This window comes from Theobroma umbraticum, unplaced genomic scaffold (assembly GCF_002168275.2).
Source record: "Theobroma umbraticum cultivar Fairchild unplaced genomic scaffold, ASM216827v3 scaffold_146.0, whole genome shotgun sequence".
Classification (NCBI taxonomy): domain Eukaryota; kingdom Viridiplantae; phylum Streptophyta; class Magnoliopsida; order Malvales; family Malvaceae; genus Theobroma; species Theobroma umbraticum.
This window is the reverse complement of record NW_018397265.1, coordinates 7,820,985-7,839,457: the sequence shown is the minus strand read 5'-3', so window position 1 is coordinate 7,839,457 and position 18,473 is coordinate 7,820,985. Positions and strand designations below refer to the sequence as shown.

At 35.6% G+C, this 18,473-nt stretch overlaps 2 protein-coding genes across 2 annotated transcripts; both read right to left on the bottom strand.

Annotated features, from left to right (window-relative positions):
• Nucleotides 1-2,459: 2,459 nt before the first annotated feature.
• LOC110422677 (D-ribose-binding periplasmic protein) lies at nucleotides 2,460-3,916 on the bottom strand. Its single transcript, XM_021436685.2, has 3 exons — nucleotides 3,439-3,916; nucleotides 3,166-3,305; nucleotides 2,460-2,850 (listed from the first exon to the last, which is right to left on the bottom strand). Exons 1-3 carry the CDS (start codon nucleotides 3,725-3,727, stop codon nucleotides 2,740-2,742), a joined length of 540 nt encoding a protein of 179 aa, XP_021292360.1. The 5' UTR covers nucleotides 3,728-3,916; the 3' UTR covers nucleotides 2,460-2,739.
• A 6,324-nt stretch (nucleotides 3,917-10,240) lies between these two features.
• LOC110422441 (Xanthine/uracil permease family protein) lies at nucleotides 10,241-16,492 on the bottom strand. Its single transcript, XM_021436347.2, has 15 exons — nucleotides 16,040-16,492; nucleotides 15,688-15,841; nucleotides 14,717-14,814; nucleotides 14,421-14,597; nucleotides 13,948-14,048; nucleotides 13,574-13,649; nucleotides 13,412-13,471; nucleotides 13,111-13,295; nucleotides 12,264-12,360; nucleotides 11,802-11,888; nucleotides 11,452-11,510; nucleotides 11,259-11,350; nucleotides 11,098-11,175; nucleotides 10,837-10,997; nucleotides 10,241-10,727 (listed from the first exon to the last, which is right to left on the bottom strand). Exons 2-15 carry the CDS (start codon nucleotides 15,788-15,790, stop codon nucleotides 10,509-10,511), a joined length of 1,593 nt encoding a protein of 530 aa, XP_021292022.1. The 5' UTR covers nucleotides 15,791-15,841; nucleotides 16,040-16,492; the 3' UTR covers nucleotides 10,241-10,508.
• Between the last annotated feature and the right edge of the window lie 1,981 nt (nucleotides 16,493-18,473).

Genomic DNA, 18,473 nt, shown 5'->3' with positions numbered 1-18,473 from the left:
TCACTCCCTAGATGAAGGAAATTAGTTTTAGGTGAAAATAGTTGATAATGGGTTTTGCAGAGTTACATAAGATGTGAGAGTATATATTTTTTGAACATATTATGTGATGTCTCATCTCTTATCAAATGTAAATACCATTATTAGTTTAAGTCAATTATTACAAATTTAAATTTTGGAGGATCACATGATTTAAATTTAAAAAATTATTAAACTAGTAATACTTGAATCTGAATTGTTATAATTAAATTGATTAATGGGATATTTTAGTTTCACCAGGTTACCTGATTTAAATGATTGAAAGGGATATTTCAGTTTTACGAGTACCATTAATTGATGGGAATGGCTGTATCAAATTTTATTCTTCTCTTGATAAGCTAAAGTTGGTTGCTCAAGTGAGTAAACAAGGGGGTAAATGCAGGGAATGAATCAAACCTAGCCCCCATTGTGATGAGAGTTCATGAGCAACGGTACTGTTTATGGGTTTCTATGATCAATTCCATCTGCAGCATATACCAAAAGTCTAACTAGGCAAGACTAGGGAGGCTATGCTCCCATGTTTTTCAAAGGAAGCGGCTGGGATAATGTTGTTGAATCATAAATGCCGGTTGATTATCCTCAGTCAACCTGGAAGGCCATTTGGCCCATTTCCCAAGACTATAGTAAAGAATAAACAGAACCACATTTTTTTCACATTTTTCAATTGAGGAGGAATGCTTCATGTGAACAGAGAGGAGCATAAAAGAACAACTAGTTGGTTTGGCAGAGTGAATAAGCAGAGGCCCAAACATTGATTAGAATAGTGAGATAGTATCTAAAAACATGTGATGATTGCCGAATCCTGAGGTGTATGGTAGAGAATAATAGTTAGAGATGACTTGTGGCAAACTGTTAAAGAAGGAAGCTTGCTATAGCAATAATAATTGGTAGGTATCCATTCTTTCATACTTTGAATGTAAGCAATGCAAGTTGCACGACGCTGCTTTTCAGTCAATGTGATAATCTCTCAAGATTTGCTGTGAAAGTTGAGCCTGTTCCCTCTGATGGCAAAGGTCTTGCAAGAAATAATTTCGATGGAAGTCTTCCGCAATAAAGAAAGGGGATGTCGCTGTTGAAATTTGAGCTACCCCATCAATAGGAACCATTCATTCTGCGCCTGGATTAAAAGCTGTTATTCTCAAAGCATTAATTAGGTAGTGACAGGATTTTATGACACCGCAGGCTCAATCAATCAGGTATATTCAAAAGCCAGCGACCTGATAAATGGAAATATTGCTCCACAACTCACTGATCACATAGTTTTTTATTAGAGACAAAATTTGTATCAGGCTTCAAATTTGGTACATGAATGGCAAATTGTTGATGGCCCACAGAGAGAATTCCTGTGTGTTTTCCAGGAGTTGGACGATTCATGTGTTAAAATACCCATTTTTTTTCCATGACTAGAGAATGTTCTGACTCTCAAGTTGGTTGCAGTTGTCTCACTCAAATGTTTTCTGCAAAGTGGCGCAATAGTTTTATCGTTAGCTTATTAAAGAAAGGATCAAGGCATCTTTTGCTTTGGAAGCTATGGCCGGTCTGTCTTGCTCTTGAGTTTGGCAATGGGATTTGCGCACGAAACAATGCTTTTTTGATATTCTGACAAGATTCCTCTTCTTTTAAATGGACCGGAAATTATTATTATGATGAAGTGTTTCAAAGTCAAAAATGTACATGCCTTATGATTACTGTTAGTCTTTTGTAACATGTCCCACCATTTATTCTTCCATAGCCATGAGACTGCTGATCACATTTTTTCTTATTCAAGTCCCTCGTGGCAAGCAAAGTCACATTCCAGATGCTGGTTCTGCATCTGCACTGAATGCCTAAGAACTAATATTAGTTCCAGGATGTTTCCATGAATGTCTATGATGAGGAAAGTGGTGAAATTTTTTATCTCTGAAATTTTCCATAGTTTCCCAACCAGTAAATGATGCTGCTCAAGGACATGATCATCTCGTATCTGTACTTGTTTATGGCTTCACCAGTTAATTAGTTATGGCCTTGATGGACCATGTAAGAAAAAGAAATGGTCCTTCAAAGCAATTATTAGGACCTCGATTCCTTGTATTTTAGTACTCCGGAATTGATATCTGGCCTACTTGCAAAAACAATTATTGCTGACATTTAGCTAGCTCCCTTTGGTACTCATATCCTCCTCTCACTGTATAGCTGCCCTATTCCTGAAAGTTCCTTGTTTACACTAATATATTCAAGTTAAGCTCAGTAAAACGGCATTGGCAGCCATGACAGATTGCACTGTTGCTTAATAATTAATTTTGTTTTATTTTAAGGTATTAGTTATGGTAATTAAAACTTTGGAGTTTGGACCATGAATCTTTTGTTTCTGTAACTTAACAAGCTGGGAAAATCTTAAATTTATTATGAATTAAGTATGTAAATGGGCTCATTAATCTACTGTATTAGGGAACAATACTCTGACTTCATTACATAACAGTGCTGGATTACAATCCTATTGGGTTTGCGTCACCCTTTTTGATATACAATTATGCATTGCTCAGATCTGCACCTTGAAGAAAGTTGGGGTGTTTTTTTCCTGGTTTGCTACCTGCATCCCTAAAGTGAGAAACTGTATTTGCTTTTCACAGGTTAAAAAGGAAGCCTGGATTTCTGTGCGGCAGGAGCCAAGTGTTGCTCCTCTCTGTGTCTTATGCAGCAAATGTGGCAAAATGCGAATCATCCTTAGCTTGCAGCCTCTGAGATGCTTTGTAATGAGGGCTGCCATGTCTTTGATCTGGCAGCAGAGTTGGCTGATGGTGTTGATCTCGGCCGGTGCCTTTCATGTTTGCTCACCTGCACATGCTTAATATCATTAGAAAAAAAATGCTTTCCAAAAAAAAATTGAGAAAACCATACAATTATATGCTCATTAATTACCCAAATATTTATCTTCTAAATCTTCAAGCAGTTTGATGTTCTTAAATAAAATTTTGTTCTTTTTTATAAATCCTAAATGCTGCACTAGGAAATTTAAGCAGCACCGAGGCAATTTTATTCTGAAAATAAAGCTTTTCAATTGCAAGCACATGCGCATATAATTTCTAATGATTATCTACTGTAATAATAAACAGAGATACCAACTAAGAATAGCCGGTTAAGGAAATTTACCTTATTTTCCGTATCTGGTTCAGATCTTCTTGTCACTGTCTCTGGCCTCAAACCAGCCTTCTCGTATGGCTTCTCTGCTGATTCTTGCTGGTTTTTCTTCATCTTTGCATGCTTCTTTGCCCACAGCCCGTTCATAACTTCTAAAAACCAAAAACCAGCAAGCACATAACTCAGAATCAGATAAAATCCTAAAGATAAAAACAAGGCCTTTATTACCAATACAAAGTTAAAACAAAGAACAAAAACAAACCAACCAGAAATATGTATATATACCTTGAGTGGTGATGAGCCTGTAAACCTGGCCAAGAACAAGAGTATCCGTCGGCCGGAGAAGCTTAATCCTTGTCAAACGAACAGGGTTGACATTGTTGGCGCTGTTGTCTGGACATTTATCATTGTTACTGGAATGATACAAGGTGGTAGAGATAAGAAGAGCAACATAGTGGCCAGGGTTCATCTTCATAATCTCACTAGCACTCATAGGCCAATAAAACTTGTCTACTTTCCCACTTGGGTGCTGAATTACCAGAGTTGCTGCATCAACAGCTTGGCAGTTCCCCATTTTTCCTTTTTTCTGTTGAATGTTTCCCAGGCCTCAAAGGAAGCAAGCAAAGCTAGGAAGAGAGGAGAACTATGCTGCAGTGCCTTTATAGCCAACCACACCCACCAACTTTCGCAAACCTTTTCTTATAATTATAAGACAGTAAGATGAAGGGTAATGAAGGGTAGATGGGTCATTAGCAGCTGGAATAAAGTAGTGATTTAGGTAATTTTAATTGAAACATGCAATGATTTGGTGAGCTGTGACTGGTTGTCTATAGGGACAAGGGGAAAGCACGGACAGAGGTGATTTCCCATTTTCAGTTTTAAGAGAAATACGTTACCAATTCCTTTAGGTCTGCTTCCTGGTCCACCATGGTAGAGCAGCACTGTTCCATAGAGGCTGCAAGATGGCCACGTCAACTAAGATTATCCAAGAACTCGTCTTGGAATGGACGGTTATCCATGGATATGTGGTCTTCTTTGAATAAAAGTCGCCTACTCTTTCTCGATCGACTTCTTTTTCGTAATTTTGCATTACAAGTATAACTTATGAAAAATATATTAAGTGAGACATCAAAACGGAAACAGAAATTTATATACAAACAGGTTTTTCCCACTCTAAGAAGATGGTGTCCAAACAAGCTTTTGTCAAATGAAATATAACAGTAGCTTTTGTCAGAGAATTGTCAAATGTTTGTAGGGATTCTAGCTTAAGCTAGATCTAAGAATCTTCACTAGTTTAATGCAAGTTAAACCAATATTCTAAACCAAGACAAATGTAGTGTATAACTATCATATCAACAAAACTGTTGATTAGATGTCTAGATAAAGCATCTTGGCATTTGCTTATCTCAAATTGTAAAGCTTAGTTTAACCCAAATCTCATCCATACAAAACTTTATCTAAATTGGGACACTGAGAGAGGAAGCATATGACACCAAAGGTCCCATCTGGGGCACGCTCCAGGGAGGGGCGTGAGGCAGCGGTGGACCATGGCCGGATGGGGATGAGCCATGGCCATCGAACCAGGAAGCTAGGCGTGGGAAAAGGAACCACTTTATGAGTGGCGTGGCTGCCTGTGAGGGAGAATAGGGATGGCTCTCTCCACCTTTTCTTTTTTTTATCCTTGTGCGTTACATTGCAAAAGATATCCAAAAAGAAGGATCCAATTTGCCTAAAAGCAAAGCCTTTTTATTGACACCGTGGGAGGCCAACCAAAAATCCCTTCTGTTTTGTTTTGCTTTGCTTTGCTTTGCTTTTTGATTGGGGCACACACCCATATGATGAAAGGAATTCCCTTTGCTTTTACATGTGTTAGATTTGGTACATTGTCAAAGGAATCAACTTGTTTCTAATGGATGATCAGAGGAAGGTATTTGAGTTCAACATCAAGTGCCATGTCAAGATGACAAAGATTTCAACAAAGGATGACACCCGCTGACATGTATGTTCCTCTCATGTAGGCAGTGCTAAACAAGGATGAATACTAGTTTCTTTTCATACCCAATTTAATTAAGCTAGTGAAATCAGCACACTCAATACCCTCACTTACACAACCAATGAGTATTTCTCTTTCACTTGTTTTCTATAAATATTGACTAAATATGTACGTGTGTGAGAGAGAGGATTCTTGAGAAATTATAACTTACTCATATCAACAAAAAATGTCTAATTGAATCATGCAAGTTACCGTTTCCTAATTTAATCCCCTCTTTCTTTATGACATTGTAATTAAGAGTTTGAATTAATTTCCTCCATAAAGTATACATGAAGGAATATTAGATTTATTTAGTAATGACCCCACCAAAAGCTCTGTATGACATGTTATAGTTATAATTAGTCCATCGAGAATAATTTAGCACTTGGTTTTCTTGTTCTGTAATGCATACATTGAATCCATAACCAATTTGTGGTTTATTTGTTTTAAAAAATGGAATTGAATAACCAATTTGTAGCATTATTTTTTGTGGAAAATAATTAAGCATGTGATGCATGCTTTTTATGTATGCATTTCTTTGTTTTTTTCATTTTTTTTTCCATCAGTCAGCCCAAGCTAGTTGCCCCCTCTTTATGACAATGGAATCATGCATAACAAAGTGAAAAATCATTGTCTAATTTTATCCGTATGTTATTCTTCCTTGTTCCTTCGTTTTTATGGCACTACCAAAATTTGGGAATTTGGTTGGGTTCTGATCTATAAATTTGCAGTACTGTTTGAATTGGTTCATGCTGGATGTTGCTACCTGCTGGATCAAAAGAAACCTTAATTTTTCCACCTTGATTTGACTGTGCATGATTTCTTGTGTGAACTTTAGATGCACACAATGACCACTCTGAGGATGAAAATCTATCATTGTGTTTTACAGGGGACCAGGGTCAGTTTCCATCTTCCATGCCTGGTTGCATAAATTGGGAACAGAAACAACTTCATCATACAGATGAAGTTGTGGGGGCACTCACCCTGTCAGATTTTTTCTGTCCTGAAATCTGATGACTGACAATTCTTTTGGTCCCTCTGAGAGTTCCAACTACCCTGATTAAGCCAAGATCTTTCAGACAAGTTCACAAAGATTAATTAACACCAAATCTCACATAAATCTCCTCACTTTTTTCACCTTTTGGCCCCATGACCATCAAATAATTCTCATTATGCTCCACAGGCTGCTTTCCCTTTTTCCTCTTTTTCCCTCTCAGGGGTTGATTATGATCTTACAAAGCTGAAAGTCTAAACCACAGAATGTTATGTATCTATCATTGTATTAAAAGAAAAGAAACTTTGATTTGGTGGTATTTTTATTAATAGACAATTATTCCATTGTGCTTTTGAATTGACTATTCCTAGAGCCTAAGAACATGGTTATCATAGACTCAAAACCAAGAACACACCTGGAAGGAAAAAGAAAGCAAAAGAAAAAGACCCATTTAAATTTTCTTTGCAATTATGGAAAAAGGAAAAAAAAAATTGTAAAGCAAGATTGTTTCCATGTAGTTTTAACCCTGGCTTTGATCTTGTATTCTGATTTTGTAACCAGGTTGCTTTGTCTATTGCATATGGAAAAACTCCAGAAAATTCTGAAATGCTGATATCTATATCATGTTCAACATTATTTATTTCTCAGAAAAGGTAATAGAGCTTGTAAGAAAGAAAAATTTTGGTACCACATGCAGGACTATCTCTTACCAAATCAATCTGATCATCACATGCCAAATTGTCTTTCCAAACTCTTGACAGATTTCTCATGCAAAACCACAAGCTTTTCCTGATTGATCAATCTGCAATTAATTAATGAGCCCATGAAATATCAAATATGTGATTGAGCTAAGCAAACAGCTTCAGATTTTTTGTTCTGGGTATACAGCCATTAACTTCTCAGCTCAGGAATCTATCTTGGAAAGGGACAAAAACATTAATCCTTCTTTACGATCATGAAGCTTTGACTCCTCTCCTCAGCTGTAAATCTTTTCATTTTTTAATCTAAAAAAGAACCCAATATATATATTTTTTTGTTACAACCATGAAAAGTTGAAAACCTATAGGAACTTGAGGTTTGAGGTCACTTGAAACCCTTTTTTTTAATTAAAAAAAGAAGTTCATAATTTAATGGACCAAAATCCTGGATAACATTTCTTAATGGTTAAAATGTCTGAAACCATGTGAAAGAGTTAGGTACTCTCCTTTCCTAAATTATTCACCATCCCCCCTCTGCAAAATATGGCCAAAGATGGTGGACTGTACCTATTAAATTATTGCATGAAATGTCAGAACTTCTTTGTACAGAATCTGTACATCTATACATATTAAATGGAAAAATCGGACTTTTCTTAATAAAAATAATTGATTCATATTCATTTGAGTATAAAAAAACTAGTGGGTAGCATTGAACTCTTCCTCCTTCTCATGAATTGAAGTGAATGGGAACAACATTTTGCAGGGGTCCCATATTGTCACTACCTGGCATTTATATTTGAAATTCTAACAACACCTCCCTCACCAAACAACATTCAGAGTAGTTTCAGGATTCTGGGGATGGATGTTTTTGTTTCTTCTAGCTTATGTACCTATATCACATAGCACAGAAACAAGAAATGAGCTTACTGTATAATAAGAGCTACTAGCAAACAAAAGTGATTCAGCAAAACTCCAAAATTTTCTTGCTTAATTTTTGCGCACAGTCACTGGGTTGCTTGTAGGTAGATGATGTCTATGATTAAAGAATACAGAGAATGTTCTGTCAGTTGGGTGATTTGAAAGTGCTTTCCACCTTAGGAATAATCTGATTTGAATTTGAACTGCAGAAAATAAGAATCAGGTTGCTTAAATCTTTCTAAAGAGCAATAACACAACTTTATAGCGTGATTAGTACCACAATAATGAAATTGTTTGCATACCCTTTGGTCAGCTTCCATTAATTTAATGCTCACTATTAGCCTAGACCTGATAATTTAATACGATCCATTAACATGACACGAAATTAAATCAATTAGGGATTAAGATTTCTTATGTTTTAATAGAACGTTTATTACCTTTAAATGGAAGTGCTGGAATTCTTTTGGAATATTTTTTTCTGAAATGCCAATATAAACAATCATCCTATATGGAAAATGGTTGATTCATTGATCAATGAGCTAAAAAGCAAGACTAATGTGGGAGCTGGATTTTGAGATTCTCTCAGCACTTGTTAACTAATACCTATAAAGGTTGGGAGTGAAGTGATAATGTTTTTATTTGTTTTTAATAAAGTTTTTTCATGCACCAATGGAGCACTAAAATCAGAAAGGCCTTTACCACCAGGTGAAGCCTCTCCAATTCCTATCTGCTTTTGCAGCATCAGCTGCAGCAACTTTAAGAAGAGACCCTTTTTTTCTTTTTCCTCTTTTACTCTTCAGCAACTAGAAAGAATATTTACTTGTACAAAACCAACCACATATAGCCATCAGGGATCCTGTTCATCCAGGTTTAGGGCAAACAAAGTAGATAAGAGAGAATTAAGGATCAGTTCCTTTCCAGTTTACTCAGTTATCTGTTTTCTCTTTTTCTTTTTCCTTTTTTTTTTTGTGTTCCCTATCAGATTAGTCCAAAAGAAAACAAAGCACCTCGATTCCATAACCCAAACCAAATGTTTCACCTCACAAAGTTTTGCTTCCCTCCAGAAAGATCCCCTCTGAAACCTTTCTGCTGCTTTTTTAGCTTAGAAGTACAAAACCAAGTGAATGTTGGGTGGATTTGTTTGTGGATAAGCTCCCATTGATCTTTGAATTTCATATTATAAATTATTTTTTCTGTGTACGTGTAAAAGGATTTATGAAAATGGAATAATCATCATCATGACATCTTCTTTTTAGGTTAGATACAAATCTTTCAGATCAAAAAATAGGAGATTCTACCATCATGGATGGCAATATTATTGAAAAGCCAGTGTGGTTGATTTCTAAAGTGCTTGCTGTAAGGAAAAAGTAGATGCAAAGCTTGAGATAAAAGCACTTGAATTAATTGATTGATGGAAATAGAATTTTGTGGGAGCAACTGTATTTCCAGAAGGCAAGACTGACAACTGGCATCTGTTCTTATTAACCCTGAAATTCATTTCATCTTGTTCCATTGTCGTCTCTGCTTTACTATATTTAATATCACCAGACCAGAGTGGATACCAAATACCAAGAAGGGCTGAGATTCTGTAGTAGACATCTACAAGAAAGTTAGTATGGCAGGTTTTGTTATGCCTTGACATGGCCTTCCGGAACGGCCTAAAAGACGGCACTGCCACTTAGCTATATTAGTTTTCGACAAAGATGTTAGTTATAGCTGGTTTGTTCAAAGAATTTGCAAGTAGTAACTCAGTTTCCTTTTATGAAGATCAATGGTATGAGAACACACCATTTTCTGATGCACAGAATCCATTTAGGACGGTTAGTGCAGAGCATCCCTGTAACTCCGCCCATACTGACAAATATTGGAAGAGAATCCAATTCTGAAAAAGTAAACAATGCTTGCACCAGCTCAGTCCAGTCCTATTTGAGCCCAAATTTGCTGTTCAGACATTATTAATTAGATTACAAGGAATTGCCAATACACTAAAAGGCTAGAAGCTGGTTCAAATCAATTTCACAAATCAGCATTACAAAAAATTTTCTTGCTCTTTTTAGTTTCATTTTTCCCTCTTAACAGAGTTGGGGAATGGAGCAGGGAAGTTTACTCCTAGTACACTTGGATCCCATGATCTCCATCAATTTACCCTCTACCAAGAACGACCCGAAAAAGGAGTCAATTAGAAAGAAGGATACACAAAGCCACTTTAGAAACTCAAGATTGTGGACTTCGTAACTAGTTTACAAATAGATGAACCCTCTGTAAGACAGCCTCCATGCTTCATAAATCAGGTTATAAGAAAGTCCAAATCTTTTCATGACCTGATAAGGTAATGTAGATTGCACAACGTACCATCAGGTTGCTTTATATCCTTAGCATGTTGAATATGCAGATAAAGAAATTAGTGAACTAACATTTATACAGCAAACATGAAAACAGGATGAATTGAACAGAGGCATTAAAACTGCTTCATTGCTAGTTCAAATCCACACGTCTGTTGGATTTACAGCAAGAAAAAAAAACAATAATTCAATAAATATTCTACGCATCCTATAAAGGGAAACACTATGTTATGCTGCTAAAGCGTGTGATACAATTCACAACAGAGAATTAATGGTTGGCGATAGTAAGATGTGATCGACAAGGTGCCATTCAGAACTTAACAAGGGGCAATACTTGATAAACCGCCTTTAACTCAGCAACTCCTAGTATATCACACAGATGGGAAATATTTGTTTAGGTTGAAGGGGAGGGAATAAAATTCTTCACTCCTTGAATCACCCTTGAAGGATCGGAACTTGTCCCACCAGTGCTTACCCCTGTCCTTCCTAATTGAACTGTCCTTGCGATGCAATGTGTTGTCAAGGAAATATGCCAAGCAACCCGCAACAAATGCTTCTGATGATAAAGGAACATTTACAATGTCGTTGAACTGTCAAGCAACGAACAAAATTCTTGTCAGTGAGACCCAATTAACTACAATATGATTACAACAAAAGGTTATTTTAAGATTAAAAGTTAAAGAGATTTAGTATGAATACCCATCTCGCGCCTGTGTGAACTGGACCATAGCCATTAAGTGCAGTATACTCGTTGAAGTACTGTGGCACAGATAAGCCCATAAAAACAGAGAAGCCTAGTATAAACTTTGTACGGAAGCTGTTGAGGTTACAGAATTGAAGAAAACTAAGACCTCCCGCACCTGCAGAATGAGGAAATTCAATACATAAATACTTGAAACAGCTTACAACATATCATAGATCCACATGCTTGCTCGTGAACAGCTCGAATCAGACACATACCGACATAAGCAAAGAACAGGCAGTACAAAGCAGCAATAATGGGTGCTGGAATTGAGGCAAAGACTGCTCCAAATTTCCCTGCACATTCATGATATATCAACAACAAATAGGAAAAAAAATGCTCAAAGACTTTTAAAAAATCTCATAAATCAACAAATTACCAAGAATGGAGAAGAAAATCATAAATCCAGCAGAGATTTGGACAACTCTTCGGCTGCCAACTCGTGTCAAGGCCAAAAGACCAGCATTCTCTCTGAAGAGAGACCAAAGTCAGTATAAAAATTCTGTTTTCAATTGATTGAACAGGGAAAAAAAAGGTCCAACAATAACTTTCATTGCTAATCAGAGCCTTACACAGATACTGAGGATCCATTGACAGTTCCAAACAAGCCTGAGACCAAAATTGCAACTCCCTAAAGCAGGGCAAAAAAGGGTAAGTTCACAAAGATAAGAATTCAATACTAACATGACTTGAAGTTCAGCAAAGGCAGATAAAATTTCCAGATGTCCAATGGAAATGCAGGATCCTGTGGCAATGTTGATGACTTAATGTATATGAATTCATGTAATTTGAGGCACAAGATTAATAGTAGACCAATCCAATGTGATCATAAAGCATAAGGCAGCCAATTTAACTAATAATGTTAATTTTATAATTTTTTTCACATTAGACGCATGCAAATCAACAAGCTTTTTCAAATTACCTGCCAACCAACACCACGGCTAAGAATAGAGGGTGGCATTGGAGTCGCACTTGCATATCTTGATACCGCAGTAAAAGCCCCAGTGGACTGTTTATGACAATGGACAGAGGTAAAAGGTTACCTTTCTTTGAATTATTAAATAAAACTTCAATATTGCTAAGATGTATGCTTAAACAGCAATACAGAACAACCAAATCACCAAAAAATATTGAAAACCAATCATTCTTTAACTCTAAGGGAGAAAATGAAAAAACTCTGCCAGTTGATACAAAAAGAGCTGAAATAAAATGGCAGTGCAGGAAAGTCAATAAGAAATAACTTGAAAGAAAATAGTAGCAAAGAAAAATAACAAAGATGGCAATGACATTCAATTCAGTTTTTTTTATTAGAAACAACAAAATAAGAAGAATAGAAAACGATTTAAAAGTTAATAAAATTCATAAATAACAGAAGAAAACAAACCTCTACAAGAGCAACAAAAGAAGCCATCATCATAGCAAAGGCTTCACCAGCATCGAATGAAGGAGCTCCCCATTGAAAGGGATACGGAACTCTTATCCTGCAAATCCATAATTTTTGTAAGCAATGATTATAACTTAGCCATTCTTGAGAAAAGATATCATATTATGGTAAAAGAATCTTAAGGTTGTTATCAAATCAAATCCACATTTGCCTTCTGTACCTTAGATTCTCTATTCAATTTAAAAAGACTATTAAACTTATGAAGCAAGTCCATAACTGAAACTTCTAGAAGGCAACTAGAGCCGGATTGAATACGTCACAAGCATTATCCAATATGTACCAAAATTTTTAATTTGTAGAGGTAGAATTTCCTCACATAGAACATATAAACACCAGTCTTGCCTAATCAGCTAGCCCCTTTGTTGAAATGTGTGACCAACCCATTCAATTGATTATGAATTAGAGTGAAACCCTATGATTTAAGAAAATGTACCCTAGAATAACAAAAGATTTTCACGTGCACCTCTCTCAAAATAAATAATTTAGCATTATCCAATATGTACCGAAATTTTTAATTTGTAGAAGTAGAATTTCCCCAGATAGAACATATAAACACCAGTCTTGCCTAATCAGCTAGCCCATTTGTTGAAATGCATGACCAACCCATTCAATTGATTATGAATTAGAGTGAAACCCTATGATATTTAAGAAAATGTACCCCAGAGTAACAAAAGATTTTCATGTGCACCTTTCTCGAAATAAATAATTTATAGGTTAAATCATGCATGATATACCAATCGAGAATTGCAAAGGGGACAACTGCTCTAAGGATGCTGCATGAACTCACCATGGAGCAGCATCTATTAAACCAGCACGATCGGTGCGGCAGCTTATCTGTGTCTTTGGTGCTTTACCATTATAAGCTCCACCCACAGTGAGTAAATGCGCATAAATCCAAACAACCGCCACAGTGAATATGACAGCAAAACGATCAAAGATGTGTCTTCCAGCTTTTATCACATGAGGCATGTACTGCACAATAAGCACAAACAACCAATTATTGTTTTGATACTGAGAAAAAATCTCAAATATGTGAGCTATAGATATAAGATGGACAACTGCACTTTTTGAAAATTTTAAAGCACTACCTGTGAGATAAATACTATGAGAATTAGCTGAGGCAGCCCAATCTCCACACATTTGGCAACCTAATTATTGAAACAATAGTCAACATCCATATGATGATAAAGATAATGGTACACTGTCAGACTATGCATTTTCATAGTATATAATGTGAAACAGAGACTTACCCCAGGAAAACCAAACTCATAAAGCCCAAAACCAACTAGAGATACCAAAGGAACAACTGAAAGTGGACTTAAAAACCTGAAAAATGGAAACATATACCCATATGATTAAAATAAATTAATTGCAAGCGTCTCATTAAAATATTTGAATTTGTTCCAGATGTACTGGAGCAAACATTCAATTGAACCAGCATGAAGCAAGTATTAGTCCGGGAACCAGCAATTCAAAAACAGAATCTGCTTACAATAACAAATATCAAACATATAAGACCAAGATACAATCAACTTTATTACAATTACTTCAAAGCTACAAGGAAAAGCATATATGGCTAAGGCCTTCAAGCTTTCCATGAAATAGTAAGCAATAGTCAACTAACCTTGTAACATTACGCCAAAGGCCACTGAAGCCAAGGACAATCTGAAGAGTTGAAGCAACAATGAGGGAACCCTGGATTGCCCGCATAATCCTTTTAAATCTCTGAAAAGGCATCAAAACACAATATATAAATAAACCACATAAAACATCAATAAGCAGAATGCTGGTGCTCAAACTCGATTCCTTTTTCTGTATATTTACTTTTTCAAATTATAAAATACAAAAAAGTGTCTAGAATCTTGAACTCCTATCAAGAAAAAAAGGAATGCATTGTAAACATCTCTATACTGTTCTTCCAATGGGATGTTGAAGAAATACAGTATCACATCAGTTATACTCAAGCTGGATAGAAATTGTCTCCACTATGGCAATTAGGTAACTGCTTGCTCTTCCATATTAAGAAGCAACTTTAGCAATTCCAAAGCCCAAACAAACACCGGCATATACAGTAAAATGGAGTTTAGATCACAAAACCTCGATAGGATCTGAAGTATCACTGAACCGACCAGCAAGGATAATTGAAATTGTGGTTGGGACAAATGTATAAGATCCTCCAATCACAGCAGGCAATCTAGTCCCAAACAGTGTCTGCAGCAATGTGTTTAAACCAGCAACAAAGAGCAGTGTCTGGATCACCTTTGCTTTCTCCTCCTATAAAAGTCATTGCAATAACATGTTTGAAATTATCATGTCCAGGCAAAGTACCATAGTGATCAAACTACGTAACAAATGTTGAATCTTTATGTAGATTTATTTTCATTGGGCTTTACATTTCCACCTCCCATCTGGGGAACAAGAGAAGAGGGGATGATCACTGTTGTTCCAAGCATCACTATATAATGTTGAAAACCAAGAAGGATGGCCTCGGCTGCATCAGATACACACCAAAATGCCAACAGATTAGTTTGCCATGTTTTACTACCAGTGTACAAATGCCAGCAAAAATGGAGTTATTACATAATAGCCAAGTGAAGGCGTATCCACAACAGTTATTTATCTTCACACCATCAAAACAATAAATGAAAATTTTCCTCAATTTGTTTGAAGTAGAAAGTGAACACCCCAGAGAAAATTAAAGATAATTTGGAAGGGGGGGGGTGTTTAGGTGAAAGACAAATAGAAAATGCCAGTTAGAAGAGGAAATGCTTAACAAAATTGAACCAAAAGGAGTCAATTAACAGAGAGAAGTTGGCTTCAGATTGACTTTAACCAAATCAATAGGCAGATGACTTAGAATACCGTCCTCAGTTACCAAAGCGGAATACATGAAAAGAGATTTTAATATATATATATATATTTCTCATTCTATAAAATAAACCCAAATTTTAGTACACGATGAATTATCAAAAAGTAGTAGGTATGTTTTATTTTTCTTTTCTTTTTTTTCTCATCCTCACAGAATTAGAATATAAAATAAACCAAAATTAAAAAGATTTTTTCTTTTTCGCAGAATAGTGGCACTTCGCTTTTCCAAAAAGTGGTATCTAAGCCGAAAGAAGAACCCAAAAAAGCTACTTACTTTCAGCTGAAAAAGGAATTTACAGAAGATGCATATCCAAAAACAATGACCAATACCAAAACCTTACCTAAAACATTCCCTGGTGGATTCACAAGAATCACACTCTAAACCAACCAAAAATCTAACATAATACCTCAGGAACTGAATTCAAAATTTAGAATCTAAGCAGTCAAAACCAGGAAAAACAACCAATAACAGAACAGCAGGGTTGAAGAAACTCACGCCATGGAGGTGGACTTGTAATGCAATAAGAAACGTTGGGTAGCTGTTCCTTTGGTGGATGTGGCTGTGGCTCATCTGCTTTCGCCGGAGCTCTTCCTGCCATGATCTCTCTCTCTCTCTCTCTCTCTCTCTCTCTCTCTCTCTCTCTCTCTCTCTATATATATATATATATATATATATATATACACACACACACAAAAACACCAACTTCTTAGAACCAGTAAGTGTAAACTACTAAATCTGAGAACTACCCAGATCCCAAATCTTAAAGAAAGTAACTAAAACAGCTAGAAGCAAGAGAAAACAAAGGAAAACAAGATCACCCAAAAGGCCAAAAGAGTAAGCCACTTACATGTGCAGCTACTAATATAGAGCTAATAAAGGGAAGAAGGATATGGAGATGGGAGCCTGGGAAAGGTTAAGGGACAAAAAAGTGAAGCTAAAGATAATGAAATCTTCACAAAAGATTTTCAATTTGAAGATAAGAGATAGATGAAATGAAATGTGGGGGAGCAGTGAGGTGTTAGTAATTGCAATAGCAAAATAATGAGTGAAAAAAAAGGTTGTTACAATGAAAGAAAGAACCTTTTGGCAAACTTCGAAGCAAAATCAAGTGAAAAGGCATTAAAGTCAACAATAAATCATCTTACCCCACACCACCTAAAAATGGTTCCAGTGAAAAAAAAGAAGGGAAGAAAAGAAAAAACTGAGCAAAAATAGCAGAGTAAACTTAAACAATCCCGGTGTTCTTTGAAGCAACAGAGTACAATTGCAACATTTTACGAGAATTCAGAAATGTGTAAGCAATTTAAGCTTGAATTCAATAATGACAAGGAGTGCCAACTTACTTTGTACTCAACTTCTCTCTCTCTCTCTGTCTCTCTTTATATGAAGCAGAGAGCCTTTTTGTTTCTTCTATGGAAACTACAGTTTCTTAATTACATTAAAAGAAAAAAAAACACAAAAATAAGTTAACCAGCATAGCATCCATTACGGTTGTTTTTATTTTCTTTTTTCGAATTATGAAAAGCAGAGATTTTGAAGGGTAGAAACTTCATGAAAATTTTATATTGACAAGTTGGTGACGTGAACGATGTCGTGTGGTGTTGTCTTGGCAATATCAATCCCCAGGTGTCCAAACGGTCCACCTAGTTTCGATAAACCTACACGTTTTGTCAGGAAAATGACGGGATTGACCTTGGCAAGGTGGCACCCACGTGGGCATGTTTTACGGGAACTTCAGCAGCGCAAATGATTGAAAGGTGGGGGTAGTTTGGGGAATTGTTAAATGACGATCACGTGTGGAGCGGTAGGGGATGACCATGAGTAGGAATTGCGGGGTCGGGGTGCCCTAAAACCAAGGGCCGATGGAGCAAACAAGGGAGGAATGCGAAGACAGTCAAAGCAAAACCGACACACTCCCTTGTCCACCCCAACGGTAAATAGTGTGCCTTTAATAATGCCGTGGGCACCTTTAATTTACGGAATGAAATAAAATATCTTAAAAATAAAATAATTAATATATAATTTAATTTATAAATCAAAATTATCATTTTATTAGCCCTCTTTGACTAACAGTTCACTCACAACTGGCAGCCTACAAAAGTTGCTCTTCTACTTTTGTTAGCCCATAAGGACTAAGCCCCCACCAATTTTGCCCATTGGTTTAGGTACTCTTTTAGATATGGCTCAAGATTTTTGTCTTGTAAAAGATTTTAATACCATCTAATTTCACTGCTAAAGGTGGTGATCCATCCTCTTATACGCGTTTTATTTCGAGAAGATATTTAAAATCCAATTTCTTATAAGAAAAATATGAGCATTTATAAATATATTTGTTTTCTTTGAAAATACATATAATTTGTTGTTGGGTCCAATACCGAATTGTAATAACAATCAAACTGTTTACGTACAAGAACAATTAAATTTAAACTACTTCCATAAAGAGGTAGATATTAGGTAAACAATTGAGTCCAACTCTAAATAATGTAGGATGAGATTTGTAGGAGTTGATTGCGTTCTTTCAAGGTTCTTTATTTTAATTTAAAGTTAAAAATAAATAAAATAAAATCGACCTTTATTAAAGTTACTTTTTTTCAAGTTAATTTAATAAAGAGACTAAATCTAAAATTAAATTTGTCAAAAATTGCAAAGATTTTTCAAAGAAAATGACATGTAGTGCGTTGGTTGGTTAGGCTTCGCGAATAAATGTTAAAGATTAGGAAAGCCTTAACAATGGGGACAACACAGAGACAAATAGTATCATCTGGTTGTAGCATGCGACGTATGAATCTTGAAGGGGACCAATGAAAATTATGTAACATATTTATGTACCCAAACATCTCAATATAATCATCGAACAACCCTATCTTTTAAACGTTTGTTAGAATTTAAATTTAAATCTCGTTATATGAAAATTTGGTTTAATTTTATATTAGTTTTATCACGCGTGTGTCTATATACATATAATGAAAATTATTTGATTTGTAATTGAAATTTAATATAATCTTATAAAAAATTAAACGCTTCCGTATAAAATTATAAAAATTTTGCTCAATCAATTAGTGTATTTCTAAACCCAAAATTAATGGGAAATTAATTTGATTTTTTGTTACAATAATTTGTTATTGGTTTTCTTGTTAAGATGAACAATCTACCATGCTTTAAAAAATTAATGAAAGGTTCAAGAAAATTGACTGCTGTTTAATCATATTATAATTTTGTATTTGATTCTGATGTTACTCTTGATCTCCCATGCTTGTCACAAAAAATAGTTTATTGGATCA

Bases quoted from the DNA above. Each gene is read 5' to 3' on its own strand.
- LOC110422677 (XM_021436685.2), bottom strand. From the start codon at position 3,727: ATGGGGAACTGCCAAGCTGTTGATGCAGCAACTCTGGTAATTCAGCAC. The intron at 3,306-3,438 runs GTATATATACAT...TTTGGTTTTTAG, and splicing joins CAGGCTCATCACCACTCAAG to AAGTTATGAACGGGCTGTGG. The intron at 2,851-3,165 runs GTAAATTTCCTT...AAGCATGTGCAG, and splicing joins AACCAGATACGGAAAATAAG to GTGAGCAAACATGAAAGGCA.
- LOC110422441 (XM_021436347.2), bottom strand. From the start codon at position 15,790: ATGGCAGGAAGAGCTCCGGCGAAAGCAGATGAGCCACAGCCACATCCA. The intron at 13,650-13,947 runs GTTAGTTGACTA...TCCATTTTTCAG, and splicing joins CTTTGGCGTAATGTTACAAG to GTTTTTAAGTCCACTTTCAG. The intron at 10,728-10,836 runs GTATTCATACTA...GTTGCTTGACAG, and splicing joins TTCACACAGGCGCGAGATGG to TTCAACGACATTGTAAATGT.